This window comes from Medicago sativa, chromosome 8 (assembly GCF_051527215.1).
Source record: "Medicago sativa cultivar Bolivia chromosome 8, Bolivia_mono, whole genome shotgun sequence".
NCBI lineage: Eukaryota > Viridiplantae > Streptophyta > Magnoliopsida > Fabales > Fabaceae > Medicago > Medicago sativa.
In genome coordinates, this window is record NC_140756.1 from 58172062 (window position 1) to 58188526 (window position 16465).

The 16465-nt window shown below is 35.5% G+C and overlaps 2 protein-coding genes across 3 annotated transcripts; one reads left to right on the top strand and one right to left on the bottom strand.

Annotated features, from left to right (window-relative positions):
• Positions 1 to 2057: 2057 nt before the first annotated feature.
• Positions 2058 to 2885, top strand: LOC146899934 (uncharacterized). The gene has a single exon (XM_085736882.1). The coding sequence runs from the start codon at positions 2058 to 2060 to the stop codon at positions 2883 to 2885; it is 828 nt and encodes a 275-aa protein (XP_085593008.1).
• A 251-nt stretch (positions 2886 to 3136) lies between these two features.
• Positions 3137 to 9512, bottom strand: LOC146899935 (spermidine synthase 2). 2 transcript variants are annotated; one of them, XM_085731549.1, is made up of 9 exons: positions 9282 to 9512; positions 6533 to 6609; positions 6309 to 6431; positions 5841 to 5945; positions 5442 to 5514; positions 5089 to 5160; positions 4797 to 4992; positions 3614 to 3740; positions 3137 to 3505 (listed from the first exon to the last, which is right to left on the bottom strand). In XM_085731549.1, exons 1-9 carry the CDS (start codon positions 9469 to 9471, stop codon positions 3440 to 3442), a joined length of 1029 nt encoding a protein of 342 aa, XP_085587675.1. In that variant the 5' UTR covers positions 9472 to 9512; the 3' UTR covers positions 3137 to 3439. The 2 variants fall into 2 exon arrangements, with proteins under 2 accessions (XP_085587675.1, XP_085587676.1); XM_085731550.1 differs by lacking the exon at positions 5442 to 5514 and having other exon boundaries at positions 5089 to 5200.
• Positions 9513 to 16465: the final 6953 nt, after the last annotated feature.

Below are 16465 nucleotides of genomic sequence, written 5' to 3' on the forward strand. Positions count from 1 at the left end.
ACTGAACTGACTGCTCTTGAGAATACTGGGACATGGAAACTGGTTGATTTACCACCAAATGTGAAGCCTATTGGTTGTAAATGGATCTACAAAATCAAGTATCATGCAGATGGCTCTATAGAAAGGTACAAAGCACGTTTGGTTGCTAAAGGTTATAATCAAATAGAGGGTTTGGACTATTTTGACACATATTCTCCTGTTGCAAAATTAACAACTGTTAGAATTGTCATTGCTTTGGCATCAATTAATCACTGGCACATTCATCAATTAGATGTCAACAATGCTTTTCTTCATGGAGATTTGCAGGAAGATGTCTACATGCTTGTTCCTCAAGGCATCACTCCATCCAAACCTAATCAAGTGTGTAAATTGGTTAAGTCACTTTATGGATTGAAACAAGCCAGTAGAAAGTGGTATGAGAAACTCACATCCCTTCTTATTCATCATAAGTTTACTCAATCCACTTCTGACCATTCATTGTTCACCAAAAAGACTGATAATTCATTCACAGTGTTACTTGTTTATGTGGATGATGTGATTGTTGCTGGTGATTCTCTTACTGAAATTCAATCCATCAAGGCCATTCTGCATGCTTCCTTCAAAATCAAGGATCTTGGTCAATTGAAATATTTCCTTGGCTTAGAGGTTGCACATTCCTCTTCAGGTATCTCTCTTTGTCAGAGAAAATACTGCATTGATTTACTGACTGACACAGGCCATCTTGCTTGCAAGCCTGCTTCTACTCCTTCTGACCCCTCTTGCAAGCTTCATAATGATTCTAGTGCACCCTATAGTGATGTACCTTCATACAGGAGATTGATTGGTAGACTCATTTATCTGACTAATACAAGGCCAGATATCACTTTTGCCACTCAACAATTGAGCCAGTTCCTCACATCTCCAACTGAACAACATTTTCATGCAGCCACTAGAATCTTAAGATACCTCAAGAAATGTCCTGGCCAAGGTTTGTTCTTTCCTAGAGATTCATCTCTATGCTTGACTGGATATTCAGATGCTGACTGGGCTGGATGTTTAGACTCCAGAAGATCCATTTCAGGCCAGTGCTTCTTTCTTGGCCAATCCATGATCTCTTGGAGAACTAAGAAGCAATTGACTGTCTCAAGATCTTCTTCAGAAGCTGAGTATCGTGCTTTGGGTGCAGCAACTTGTGAGCTGCAATGGCTTCTTTACCTGCTTCAGGATTTGCATGTTACTCTTGCTAAAGACCCTGTGCTCTATTGTGACAACCAAAGCGCCCTCCATATTGCAGCCAATCCAGTTTTTCATGAAAGAACCAAGCATCTTGAGATTGATTGCCATTTGGTGAGAGAGAAGTTGCAAGCAGGCCTCATGAAACTGCTCCCTGTTTCTTCTTCTGATCAGTTGGCAGACTTTTTCACTAAGCCATTGCTTCCCCAACCTTTCAACACTCTCTTATTCAAGCTGGGAATGTTAGACATTTACCATTCTCCAGCTTGTGGGGGGCTATTAGAGAAAGAAGAAGAAAATAGGAAGAGCAATAATAGGTTACTTGGATCCACTGGTGGAAGAGTATGATCCACTGGTGGAAGTCCACTGGTGGAAGTTGATAGTACAATTGTACTACACTCTTTTACAATTGTACTACACTCTTTTCTCTATAAATACTCCTTGTAACTTCATTTCCAAGTAATGAGAATTGATACTTTTTCCATTCTTTGAGTTTCATAACAACAACCTCATAAAACCTTCTCAAGTTCATAGCTTCATACTTTTGATTGATCACAACCTCACATCGATAAACACACTTTTCTTCTCCAACTTTGTTCCCATTAATTTTATATATATATATATATATATATATATATATATATATATATATATATATATATATATATATTTCTTTGTCAAACACAGCAATGGTGTCGATCCCTCTCGATACTTTGATTGAGATATCATCTTGGTTACCTGCAAAATCTATATACAAATTTAGGTCGACTAGCAAATTCTTCTAACACTTTTCAAGGGAGAAAATTTTGCATTGAGACAAACTCAAATTTCTCTTTTTTCAAAGGATGAATGATTCCTCTTTTTTCATTCAATCAAATTTCTCTCAAAGATACAATGGAAACATTGCTCAATTATGCTCTTTATCTAGAGAGGAACATTCATCATCAGGTGTTTCCAAAGATGTTCTCGACTTCTTAGCTAAATCAGAAAAGATTTTGTCATCAACCAATGGCTTGATTCTTTGTCGTTCTACAATCCAGCTCAATGATTTCCAGTTGTTTATTAGCAATCCAGCAACACGAACTTGGTTGCCAATTCCATTACCAGAGCAACTGCAACCTATAAATATTGATTTAGATCTCAAAGTTGTTCTTGAATTTGATGACAAACATGATTGCATGGTGTTTATTTTTTATGATAACTCTGATGAGATTTGGTCAACATATTTAGATTGCAAAGTCTATGTACCAAAGGAAAGTATTTGGAAAAAGGCAGTCCTTATTTGTATGGTGAGATTAAGGAAGTGTGTGTTTACTGTATGGGTTTTAACCAAGTATGAATCAAGTTTGTGGAAAAGGATTGTGAAAATAAGGGTGAGAGCAATGGGAGTGATGGAAAATGATCATATTGTTACAGGATTTAACGTTTTAAATGGCGATCTTTTGATGTTTACCACAAAGAGAAAGGTTTATGGTTATGGCTTGAGCATGAATAATGAAAACTATATGAGAATTGAAGAAATATGTGAGCATGAATGTGAATCTAGTACTTTTATTACTTCTTATTCGAACACACTTCGCACATACGGTACAGATGAAGCTCCAGCTTTGTTGCTTCATTCAACGTCATTCAACCAACAACCAAAACTATTTCAATTTGAGGAATGTCATTAAGAGTATATGTTGTAACCTTGTAAAAAACCATCATCTTAAACTGTTTGACGTTAAATATCTCAATGTATAATGTTTCATTGTTTGAGTTTTGTGGTTTTTGTTGTGAATTGTAGCATGATGTTTAAATCGCATACCTAGATTTTCAATTTCATTGCTTATTTTAATAATACAACATGATACCAAATGAAAGAACCTAAGATACCAAAAGCATTCAAGACACGCCACAGGCACAGACCATAAAAGAATGCATCTCAATCTCAAAACATGTGTAATTTTAAAAGATAAAATAGATAAAAAGCAATCAATTTCATTCAACAAAATTTTTATCTACCAGCTAATCATATTTCAACATAGGTGGTCATGTTTATGAGGAAAATTATTGCTAAATAAATCCATCAACTTTGTCATTATCCTGAAATAAACAGTTACTCATCAACATGAAATTTAGGCACCGACTTATTCCATGGTTCGTTGATAGATGACCAATCGAGTAAAAGATATGAATGATGGACTTCAACAGCCACGTGAGCTACTTTGAGCTCTTATGAATCTTCTCAGTTTTCTTTGGAACCAATCTTCCTCTTCGCAAATGACGGCAAACAGAAAGCTGCAGTATGAATCTGGAATTGAAGGCAAAGATAGATGTAAGTACAACCAAAAGATGAAGATAAGAATTAGAAGTTCTGAAAAGAAAAAGGGAAATGCAAAGGATGGTTGGAGCAACATACCTCAGAGTTGTAAAATTTGAGTGGTCTTACTGACTTCTGACATTCGTTTTCATCCATAGGATTCACTGGATGTTTGAAATCAACAAGAGGTCCCTCGGTTGAGCAAAGCATAAAACCAATCATCCCACTATAACAAAAAAATGAAAGAAATATTATGATGGATTATCATATACATTTTGAAACCTCAACACAAAAAAGAGTGGTATACAACATTGTCGAGTACAATCTAAAACCTAACGTCCTAGAGGAAGTAAACACAAAAAACAATAAAAAGGCAACAAGAGGTGTGAATCAGTGTTAATAAATAGAGTTGAGATCCTAACTCCAAGCACTAGTATTGCATTGAACAAATCACTGTTTTTCTAAGATACGCTATTTAGTACAAAATACAGTGAAATATATACAGATGTTATAGAATTAATGCATAGCAGAATTCCAACAAACCACTATCCTCTGCGATTCGCAATTGACAACACTAGTTTGCATTGGAATTTTGTTTGAGGGGATTTTAATTTCATATGACCGTTTTGGAAAAGGGTATGTTATAGATTGTGTTGTCAAATACCACCATTTATGGCATGGCGGATTTTTTACCAGGTGCTATAGATCACGGCCCCTACTGTATCCGCCATTTTTTTGCCATAGCATGTAACACACTAACACCGTGCTTATATCATGGATTTTTGGCTTCTGCCGTAATCCGCCATTTGTCATTGATAACACCTATTGTGGACAATCTTATCTTATATTTGCAAAGATTTGCAAGAGGCTGTAAAAATTTTGAAAATTTTGCCATTGATAACACCTACTGTGGACCATTTTTTTGGATACTAAATTTTGAAAAAATCTCTAAAAAAAAAAAGCTATTTCAAATAGCTTTTTATAAAAATCATTTTTGAAAAATGTCATTTTGAGAAAATATGTGATTTTTACTATGTAAAATCTCGAACAATGAATATTTAAGTTAGTGAATGTCAAAATCCCTTTTTTAACTTATACCGAATGAATTTAAAATAACTACTACTATTTTTGATTAAATTTTCAAAAAAATCTATTGTTAGAAATACAAAGAAAAATCCATTTTCTTAGAATCTAAAACAAACGGGCCCTCTATGACTTGAACATGTGATTTTAGTAGCCAAGATTTCTCTTCACAAATAGTTAATATATTACAAAAACATACCTTGGATATGTAGGAACTGTAGTCCAAGCATAATTGACAGAGCCTTTGAAAATCTGACGACAATTGGACACAATGTCCTCAATTATATCCATATGAAGCCATATACTTTCAGCCTGAGTGCACATAACTCCTCCTGGACGAAGAGCCCTTGCCACTGACTGAAAAAATGGCTTTTCGAAAAGCTCCTGAGCAGGACCTTAAGGATATTAAATGTAATGTTAACATTCTTTCTAAAAACAAGTTTATATCACTAAGGATACTAAAACTATAGTGTATTACACATGTAGCATACCAATAGGGTCAGATGAATCCACTATAACTGCATCATAAGTTCCTTCTGGAGCTGCCTTCAAAAATGCAACTCCTAGACCATTGTGAGAAAAGTCATCATGGGATAAATATGACTTCTCAATGAGGAGTAAAATAGTTAGAATTTAATTCATATACACCGTCAGTGTAAAGATTTTTTACACATTCAATCAATTACAATTGTCAGATCATTAAAAATGCTTGACTTTTGTCGCAACTACTTCTAAAGTCTCACATGATTGGTTGTGATTTGCTGATGGTGTAAAACTTTTTACAATAACGCTGTAAATTTAAACACAAATATTTAAGGAAACATATTAGTGTAGGTGATCGTACCATCACCAATGCGAAGAGTCACACGTGGGTCGTTAAACCCTACTGCAACTTCAGGGAAAAATTGTTTGGAAACCTGCACAAAGTCAGGACTTCTATATTTTACATACTGCAACTGAAAGTCACCGAGCAATCAAGAAAAATTGGAAAAAAATAAATAGGGAACTAAATACTAATTGTATGTAGAATATTAACTTCCCAGCAAGATAATTTAGTCAATATTTTATATTGCGGTCCTGGTCACATTCGCATTAGGATTTTTGAAATTGCATCAAATTGCAGACAAATGAGGTAGCCATTACGGCCGAAATCACAGTTGTGAATCACAATTCAAAATCATGTTACTTAGCTTAGGACCTTAGGTTAGAGACAGGATAATAAAATTTTGTGTGGCATACTCACTTCAACGACCATATTGTCAATTTCACAAATGTCTATCCTTTCAATTGAAGAATGACGTGCTACTTCTCGCAGGACTCCTCCATCACCTCCACCAATAACCAAAACCTAAAACAGAAAATTACAGTGAATATGAAGTATATAAGTTCAGTGACTAAGCTTCTGTCAAAAAAATAGTTGAGCGACTAAGCATTAAATATAGACATAAGTCCAGTTTGGATAAACAACTCATCTAAGTGCTTATAGTATAAGTTATTTCTATAACAAAAGATAAAATAAAGTCAAACTATTTTGTTATAAACTATAAGCCGTTTTCATAAGCAATTTCCATAAGTTTTCTCAAACAGCCTCGCAAGTGTTTATGCCAGCAAATAAGCACTTACAGACTAATTGAAACAGACCCAATATACTTTTTTTTACAAGAACAGACTCAATATACTAAAAATTCATCGACTAAGAAGTATAAATGACCTTTTTGGGCTCAGAAATAGAGCAAAGAGGAAGATGGGTGATCATTTCTTGGTAGGCACATTCGTCCCTTTCTGTGAGCTGAATAACTCCATCCAAAACAAGAACCTTGCCATATGTTGATGACTGCAAAAGACATCATGGCATTGCATTAAAAATGTTGATAAGTAACATAACATGCAGAAAAATGTAATTGAAACTTCAAAATTTACTTGAACCTCATGTACCTGGAAGACCATGACTTTCTGGTAATCTGACTTTCCTTGAAACAAAATCTTTTCTATCTTCAAGGAGTGAGCTTCTCCTGCAAAGTTACAACCAGAGTTTAATTCATGAGTTTTATTACAAAAAGATAAATCCAAAAACCAAGTTTATTTTGATAAAAGGCAAAATGTCTCTTTTGGTCCTTTTAAGTTTGACAAAATACCGGGTTAATCCTATAACTTTTTTAAATTTCAAATAGATTCTTTAAATTTGTCCAACTTTCAAATAGGTCCTTTAAGTTTTTTATAAGTTTCTAATAGGACCTTTAAGTTGTTAATTTAATGCACTTATTTGAAGTTTTTTAAGTTTTTAAGTTTCAAAAAGGTCCTTAAAAGGGTAATAAGGACCTATTTGAAACTTAAAGGACTAACCTGGTATTTTGGCAATGCTTTGTTTTTTTTTTTTTTTTTTTTTTTTTTTTTGGATTGGATGCCATAAGATGAACTCAAATATATTCATTGCGGATAAAAAGATAATCTGAAGATACTCTTTTGTTACTAGTAAACTAGACCGATTGGGTCCTAGGATTGGTAAAACATATAATACAAAATAATCAAACAAAAGAATATTTGATTGGTGCATGCACTTTACTCGAAAAATATATGTGATAATTGCATCTTAGTCATTTAAAACTAAGTTCTGAGTTTACATAACCCAGTAAAAAATATTTCCAGAGCTTAAGAATTAGAGAGGTTCAATGATAAAAGGGGAATTCAAAGCAATCTTTGCAAGGACACAAAGATAGATCCTTTCAGTGACTGCAAATAAACATTGCCTATGTAAACGTTGAAAGTGTTTGTTCTTGCTCATGCCTTTCTATATATTTACAGGCCGCCTATTTATGCAAAATAATCAAGAATCAAAATTAAAGAACAGCAATAACTATCTATTAAGTAGAGCAAGTCCCAAAGAGTTAAAGATCATTGATATATAAGAATGTTCAAAAGCATCTCATTTTCAAATGAGAATTCATTCATATATATATATATATATATATATAGAGAGAGAGAGAGAGAGAGAGAGAGAGAGAGAGAGAGAGAGCGTATTCGGTGAGAACTCTTATTTATTGTGAGAAATGAGAACAATTATTTACATCCATTAAATATAATAAACGGCTTAGATTAAACTTTCATTAGAAACATTATATGTTCTCTCCTTCACTCAATTCTCCCCCTCACCTCCTTCCACTATCACTCAGTCAACCCTATTGCCATCCCCTTCTGTACAATACATACAAACCACACGAACCCTATTGCCATCCCCTTCTGTGCAATACATACAAGCCGCACGGCTTTGTTTCAGAGCACCGCCAGATCTAAACACTGTGATGTGTGAGCCCTAGTTTCAAATCCGTATTTTGCCGTCCCAACATTGTATGGGTTTCAGAGTTTTCCTAGTCCTAATTCCTAAACAATAGTCAAATATTCGGCATGCAATTTGATTACCCTATAGTTAAACTAATTTGAATATTTGGCTAACCTTCAAAAGATTGATGCAAATTTCTATAGGCAATAAATGAGACAGATGATATAGCCAACAAAATTAAATCTCCAAATCAATTCCAAGTTGTGAAACCTGTTGCTGATCAATAAAAGAAAAAAGTAGGAAAGGTTTTCCTTCCTCCTATTATAATCTTGTTTTCATTGCTAAGCTTTAATTTACAACCATGGAAGAAAGGTAGAAGCGATTCAAACGAATGGGGAAGACAAAAGTGGAAACAATTTGGTGGAGGGGAGAACACGACTTATATTTTTTATATAAGTTTAATCTATGCCGTTTATTATATCTAATGAATGTAAACAATTGTTCTCGTATCTCACAATAAATAAGAGTATCAAGAGTTATCATCAGATACTATATACATGGCTTAACCAAAAGTAAGCCAAACTACCACATGTTCATATGTCAAAGAAGAAAACAGACATAATAAGAACTCCACTAATCACACAGGCATATATCAGGTAGAAATAAAAGTTGTAAGCAATGTTGTCAAAAAGTATCTACATCGGCATTATTTCGTAGTGGATTTTAAACAAATTGATGTCGTTTTTCTATACACTATTTAGTACAACGAATTGTCAAATAACAGCAATTGTGGCACTGTGGTGTAGAAGAATTTGAACAAACTACTATTTTTTGTGATCCACGAATTACAGCACTATAAATATCAACCATTAACGAAAAGCTTGATTCAGTACATGTATCTAGGTACATGCCAAGCAAGCATAAGGGAACATGATTATTGTCAAACAGAAACTCAATTCATAAGACACCAATTTGCAGAATCAGAGTGAAAAAAGGTGGAAAATTGACAGAAACAAAGAAAAGACAAGTCAATCATAAAAACCAAACAGATAACCAAATTCAAACCTCTTCACTCAGGACAAACTCCAGATTAAGTTGAACCCAAAAACCAATACAAGTTAAGTTTTCCATAACCATACAAAACACAAACCAACAAGTTTAAACACAATAATTTCCTTTTCCAGCCAATGAATCACCGACACAAACACCGTAGACAACACTGACACATTAAAAACTGAAGTAACTAAAATGTAATTACATATGTGTCAGTGTCGTGTCAAAAACCAGACACGTCTTCAATAAGAAGTGTCGGTGCTACTGGCACATATAACTAACTAAACACACAAAAAGGCACAATTTTTATAACTAACATGCAAAAGGGTATTGAGAAAGAAAAAAAAAACTAACCTGGCCACATTGGGCTAATTTCAGAAAACCACCCAGGAATCACAGATGAAACACCATTACCATTTGGGTCCTTATCACCACCACCTTCAACATCCATTGTTGAAACAGAAACCCCATTATTCTCTTCTTCATCATCTCTTTGTCTTTTCATGGAGGATTCCAGTTCCACCATACTCTCTGCAGCAGCCATGGAAAAAAACTCCTTTTTTTTTTCTTCTCTCTGAATTATTATCTAAGGCTCTGTTTGGCTTTGACTGGTTTTATGATTGAGAAATTATCGGAGAAATGGAATAGAATAAAGGAAAAAGGGTGTTGTATGGGTGAGACTAGTGGAATGGAAAGGAATCTGCTTTTGATGGATTCGATTTTAAGAAATGTGGTGGGTTTTGATTGGTTTTAATGGGTTCCCAAACACTGCCTTAGGATATTAGTATTATGCATGTTACGTGTTTGTTCAAAAGAATAACCGAAAGTGATAGGTGGAAAATAAATAGGGGATCGGATTCTCCATCAAATAAGTGTGATTAAAATACATAATTATTTGGCTAAATTATACCAAGTCCTCTAAGTTTGAGGTTTGTACAATAGATAAGTCCTTTAAGATTTGTTGATCACACATAAGTTCTTTAAGTTTGAGGTTTGTAACAGATTGATCAAGTTATTTTGGTAACAAATAAGTCCTTTAAGTTTGTAAACGTTTTCAATTTAGTCATTCTACCACATCATTGTTTGGTTAATAGAAGGATTAAATCGAAAATGTTTACAAACTTAAAGGACTTATTTGTGACCAAAATAACTTAACGGACCAACATGTTACAAATCTTAAACTTAAAGGACTTATGTGTGATCAAAATAACTTAAAGGACCAATTTGTTACAAACCTTAAACTTAAAGGACATCCGATGTAATTTACCCTAATTATTTATACTAAATGTAAAGAAAATTAGCTCTTTTAGGCTTGCTTTTTTTCTTTTTTCCTAAATTACCTTCAATTTTAAATACAAATAGCACGTCTAACAAATAAACAAGGGTAAATTCAAATATTAAAAAAAATATATAACAAATTCAATCTTTATTGTCCACGATATATCAATTTATTTCCTTATACTTTATTCTTTAAAAAAGATAATTGATGGGAGTGGATTCAAAATTACAAAAAATGTAAGAAGCACAATATAAATATATGTCCAAATTTTTTTCCTTCATGTTTTAAAAAGTGTAACAAACTAGATCGAATGTATATATAAGATTTTCAATTGACTTTTTCATTATCCGAATTATGCTCAAACAATTTTTTTTTTTATATTTATACTATATATAAAGAAAATAGCTATTTTCGGCTCTTTTGGACTGCTTTTTTCTCTTTCCTAAACTACCGTCAACTTTAAACATAAATAGCATAGCACATATAACAAATAAAGAAGAGTAAATTCAAATATTAAAAAAAGTGTAACAAATTCATCCATTATTCTCTACGATATATCAAAAAAAATATTATAGTCCTTTATTCTTTAAAAAAGAAAATTAATGGGAGTGAATTTAAAATTACAAAAAATGTAACTGAAACATCCTAGCCTGCTTTCAACATTGCCGACTGACTCCACAAACCAACACGAGTCTTTTTAACGTGTTTTGTCCTCACTCGCACGCTTACCTGGAAACTTCCCGGTAGGTCATCCATCCCAAAATTGCTCCAAGTCAAGCACGCTTAACTGTGGAGTTCTTATGGAATAAGCTACCGAAAAGAAGATACATCTTGTTGATATAGGTAGTACCAAACAATTCTTATAAGTCTTACTTCAACCATGTAGTCTTATACCTACATGACCTCAGGATCCCTCTCATTCCGATGTGATTCAGTTTTGCCTAGAAGCATGCCAGGAGCCGGACCACTCCCCCGCCCTCATCAGCCTCGGGCGTTACATGCCCACCAAGCGCATGCGTTACATGCCTACCAGCTTCCGCTTGGTTCGTCCTCAAACCACATCGTTGAAGGTGAGAAAAACACAAGAAGGGGGGTTGAATTGTGTTTTGAAAAATTCTTCGTTTCTCTTAAAAACTGAACACACTGATCAGAAGCTAGGTGAGACAGCTTCTGAAGTGATAATCAGAATCTAAATGCAGCGGAATAAAACAGAGAGAGAGAAGAAGAACGACACAAAGCAATTATACTGGTTCCTTCCACAATCCGGAAGTAGTCCAGTCCCCCTTGCACTTCCAAGGAGATTTCACTATGAGTAATATCTGATTACAAATGCTCAAGCACACAAGCAAGAGACTTCCAATGCTCAAGCACACAAGCAAGAGACTTCCTTTGCTCAAGAACACAATCAAGAGACTTCCTGCTCAAGCACAACTGCAAGAGACTTCCTAACTAAACAAAATTACACAGAAAATTGTTTAAGGTTGAACACTTGATATACAATCAGAGGTGCTCACAATACAAATCAGATACAGACTCAATGGACTTAAGAATTTCTAAGATATGACTTTGAGACACAGAAATTCTAAGTGAATGCAGAACAATTTCAGCAGAGGTTTGGTACTTGTGAAAATCTTGTGAGTCTTTCGTTTAGCGTTCTTGCATTACCAAATCTCTAGGTCTTCACTCCTTTATATAGAGGTGTGAAAGAGACGTTGTGAAATTGCCAGCACACCAAAGAGTCGTTATTGAAGCTTGATCTTTCACCAATGATCTTTTGCCTGATTTGGTTGTTGTCCTATGAAGAACCAATTTGAAATCCATTCCTTATCCAAAGGAACATATATGCAGGCGAGACCGTATTCTGGAGCTGTTTTCTTGTCTTGAAGCGTAGACACAAAACAGAGTAGTGGAGAACGTGGTTGTACAATTCGTACAAAGTACAATGTCAACGCTTTCGTCCAAAATGCAAGCACAAGCCTTCAAACACCTTTGAAATGACCGTTGCAAAATTCCACTAATCCTTTGTTTGTGTTTTCGAATCCAATGGACAGCTTTTGCATTGATAATTCTTCAATTCTTGAATCTTTTGCAAATCCAGTTGAGATTCAGCTTCTGGTGAAGTAGCTTCTGATGAGGCAGCTTCTGATGATGCAGCTTCTGATGATATGACTTCTGCAGCTTCTGATGACGCAGCTTCTGATGATGTGGCTTCTGGACCTCTTGTCTTCAGAAGCACTATTCTTCAGGAGCAGCTTTACTTCAGGAGCGCTATTTCTTCAGGAGCAGCTTGACTTCAGGAGCGCTTTGCCTTCAGAATCATCTAAGCTTCATTTTCTTTTGCTCTTTATTTGCTCATTCAGAACCAATGATGATGTGACTTTATAATTATGGTCCTGTACACTTGAACAAATATTAGCTAGTCCAATTTACAATTTTTAATACCTTGTTATCATCAAAACTCTTTAAGGTTCATTGTTAAACACATTTTGTTCCAACAATCTCCCCCTTTTTGATGATGACAAACAAAAGTATTTAAAATTGATCAATTGTTGTTAATCTAATTAACAAGTTGACTTTGGGGTTCTGAGGTTTGTAAGCTCAGAATCTGAGGTTTGTAAGCTCAAACTCCCCCTGAGTCTGATAGTATTTAAGGTGAGGTTTGTAAGCTCCCCCTAAGTTCTATCCAGGTTAATTAAATTCATTTTTCGCACAATAAAAAATATCAGAGCTTAAAAACAAAATTGAATCATTGAAAGAATTAACTTATAGATAAGAAGAATGGTTCAATTAATTTTACTTGAATTTTGATACTCCTTCGTTCGTTCATAGCTTATACCAATAAGGTAAAAAAAATGATAGAAGTTTTTCAAAAAATTTCAAATGCCATTAATGGGGCTCAGAGCCTTTAAATACTTGTCACATATACTCCCCCTTTTGTCATTATCAAAAAAGATTTGAGAAAAACTCAAACAAAAGAGAGTATACAAGAAATTAATTAAATAAATCAGATCAAAACTATATGAACATGAATATCTAAAATATCAGAAGCAGCTAAACAGTCAGAATCAGTAAGCATTCAGAAGCAAAGAGAATTAAAACAGAATGGTTTCAGAAGCAAGGACTAGGAATTCAAAACAAACAACAAACAAAAAGAAAAACACAAGGGTGTGCAACTAAGTGTTGGTTTGATGTTGGTTCTTCATCTCCTCCATTTCTTCAATCTTCTTCTGCAACAGTTCTTCAAGCTGTTGTTGCCTCTGGAGAAGAGCCTGTTCCCTTTCCTTAGCTTCTTGCTGCTGTTGTGCCATCTGTTTCTTCAGAAGCTTACACAACCTGGCTTCTCTGGTCAAGTAGTCCGTTTCTGAGAAGAAAGGCTGGTTTGCCAGGAGCAGTGTAGAACTTCTTACTCTAAGACTCTGATTCAGATTTTCCATTAGCCTTCTGACTGATGCTTGCTTGACTCTGATGCATTTAGCCTTGATCTCTTCAATAAGCTCAGCTGCCCGGTTCTGAAGAGATGCCCAGGAGTCTTCATATGCACTTGTGAGATCAATTGTCCTTCGTTGATCCACAAGATTATGCAATCTACTAAGGATTGTCAGAAGCTCAGCATTGATATATCCAGATTCCAGGATGTTTGTGGGTGGATGTTCAAGGATTTCAAGATCAGAATCACTGATTTCCAAATCTTGAACAGGGTTAGGAACTGGAATGGTAAAGTGTGTTTGAGTGTTTGAAGATGAAGGCTGGTCAGAGGCTTGAGAGGAGGTTGAGGCTTGAACATTGACTAGAGAGTTGTCAACATCCATGGGAGTTGGTTGTGGGGAGTGTTCAATTTCAGTTGGTGGTTGTTTTGGTGAAGTTGATGTTTGAGTGTTGAGTTGGGGGTCAATGGTAGCTGTTGGTGATTGTGGGGGTGTTGTGGGTTTATGTGGTTCAGGTGTTTGTTGATGGGGGTTTTCTGAAACAACATTTTCAGAAGCAGCTGCTTCTGGAGTTGCTTCAGAGGCCTTTTCTGAAGTAGATTCAACATTTTCTGGAGGAATCATGTTGAGAGGTTGAATGTTAAGGGGTTGAGGGTTAAGGCGAAAGATAGTCTCAATGACTTTTTCTCTTTGCACAGCCATTTCAGCCAACTTTTCAGTAATTATGTGACCAACTGGCTCATAAGTAGTTGACTGAGAGGGCTTTTTGTTGGTTTTGGTTGATGTTGACTTGCTTTTTACTGGTTTTTGAAAGAGTTGGGCTAAGGGTATATCATCATCAGAATCATCAGAATCTGATAATGGTGTGGATGCGGAATCTGATGATATATTAATTACCTTCTCTGGTTCAGGATCAGAATCCTCTTTAACAGACTCACTGGTCATCAGCAACAGTTGCTTGGCTTCTGAAACTACAGACTCTTGTAGCTCAGCAGCAATCTCCATAGCTTTTCCAATAGCTTCTGACACAATAGTAGCAGCTTCAGTCTTCTTAGAAACATGAGGGAAGTTCTTGGTCCTCCTTACTGCTTGCTTCCTTTTCTTCTTTGGTATTGCAGGTTGATCAAGAGTAATGCCAACATCCATGATCATCCTGGAATCCATGTCTTCAATGGCTTCTTCAATAGAAGGTACTGATGAACTACCAATTTTGAGCTTGTCAGAAGCAACTTTTGCCTTTTTAGCAGATTGTTCAACCTCTAGATATTGCTCTGCAGTCATCTTCCTTTTTGACTTTCTGCCTCTGGCTCGTGGCAGAGCACCACCATACATTTCCTCTAGAATATCTTCCAATCTGATTCTCTCATTGGTTGCCTCAAAATGTTCCTTTATATAGTACATCTGCACTTCAATGGGATCCTTCTTGCAGATGGGTGGAAAGTCCTTCATAAGATCAGACTTAACAAGTGATTCACTCAAATCTGTATGAAGCTTGGTGACAGCAGGGATCAACTTCATATTCTTGAGGGTTTGTGCATTAATGAACTTTCCAGTTTTAGTATCAAGCAACTCATCTGTGAAGGCTTCAGCACTGCTTAGTTTGTCCAAGACTCCTCCTTGATAGAATATTTCTGACAAGAGTCTTCCATAAGGTACCCAGGTTCTATTTTGCAGCTGACTCTGTTTCAGACACTCTATCAAGTATTTGAACATATATTTTGGCACGTTCACTTTCTCCTTCTTAATGAAGTGTTGAAGAAAGACTTTTTGTGCCAAATTGGGTTTCTCACTACCACCACATGGAAGTAAGTCCTCATTCTGAATCTTCAGAAGCAGCTTCTTATCCATGCTTAGATCAGCATACTTTCCTGCTTGCGTTGAGTTGTACAGGACCAAGTTTACTTTTTCCTTCCAGAGGCGTTCTTCAGCTGTATTTGAGAGATCAATTCCAGAGTATTTTCCAGAGGCCTCTCTACAGAGTACAGCTTCTATCTGCCATTCCGCAATTCTCACTGGAATACCACAAATACTTGACCTGATTTCAATACCTGTAAATGGCTCAAGTCCCATTTCTTCTCTGGTCTTCCCTTCCAGTTCGGGATAAATCAACACCATTTGACTTTATTCAGTTATAGACGCAGCTTTGTCATAAACCTTAGCCCTTACCCAGAAGTGTCTTACCAATGCTTCGTATGTTGGTCCATTCAACATCTTGAAGTAATGCATAAGTTCCTGCTCTTCATAGTAGCTTCTGATCCAACACTCATGGAAGGCGAGTGATTCAAAATCCACCGGATTTTCTATTTGAACCTGTAGTTCCCATTCTTCCAATTTCATGCTTCTTCCTTTGTAGTCAAATTCAGGGACCATCCGTGAAGTAGATTCTGAGACTTTTGAGCTTGATGATGCCATTTGATGATCGACGAAGATTTGAAGAAGGTGAAGATTTTAGGGTTCTAAGTTTGAGAGAATGCGCTTACTTCGCAAGAGGTTTGAGAGCAAATGTGTTTGTTGTGAGTGAGTAGTGTGTGAATTGTCAAAGTGTTAAAAGTAAAACGATTGCAATTCAAAAGAGACAAACAAACATAACATTAATGACAAAATTGGGGGCGCGTGAAAAGTACTTTCAAAGCTATTAAATCATCATTGCCCTTTTAGTTATACACCAACACATACAGGCCACGTAAGAAGTTCACAGAGTAACTACCAAGTTAGTGGGCCAGAAGTTACTTTTAAAAAGTAACTCCCAACGTTTCCACTAATTCAACTATTCAGAAGCAATAAATCCAGCTTCTGGACTTCAGATGCTGACGTCATCAGAAGCGAGTTTTCCT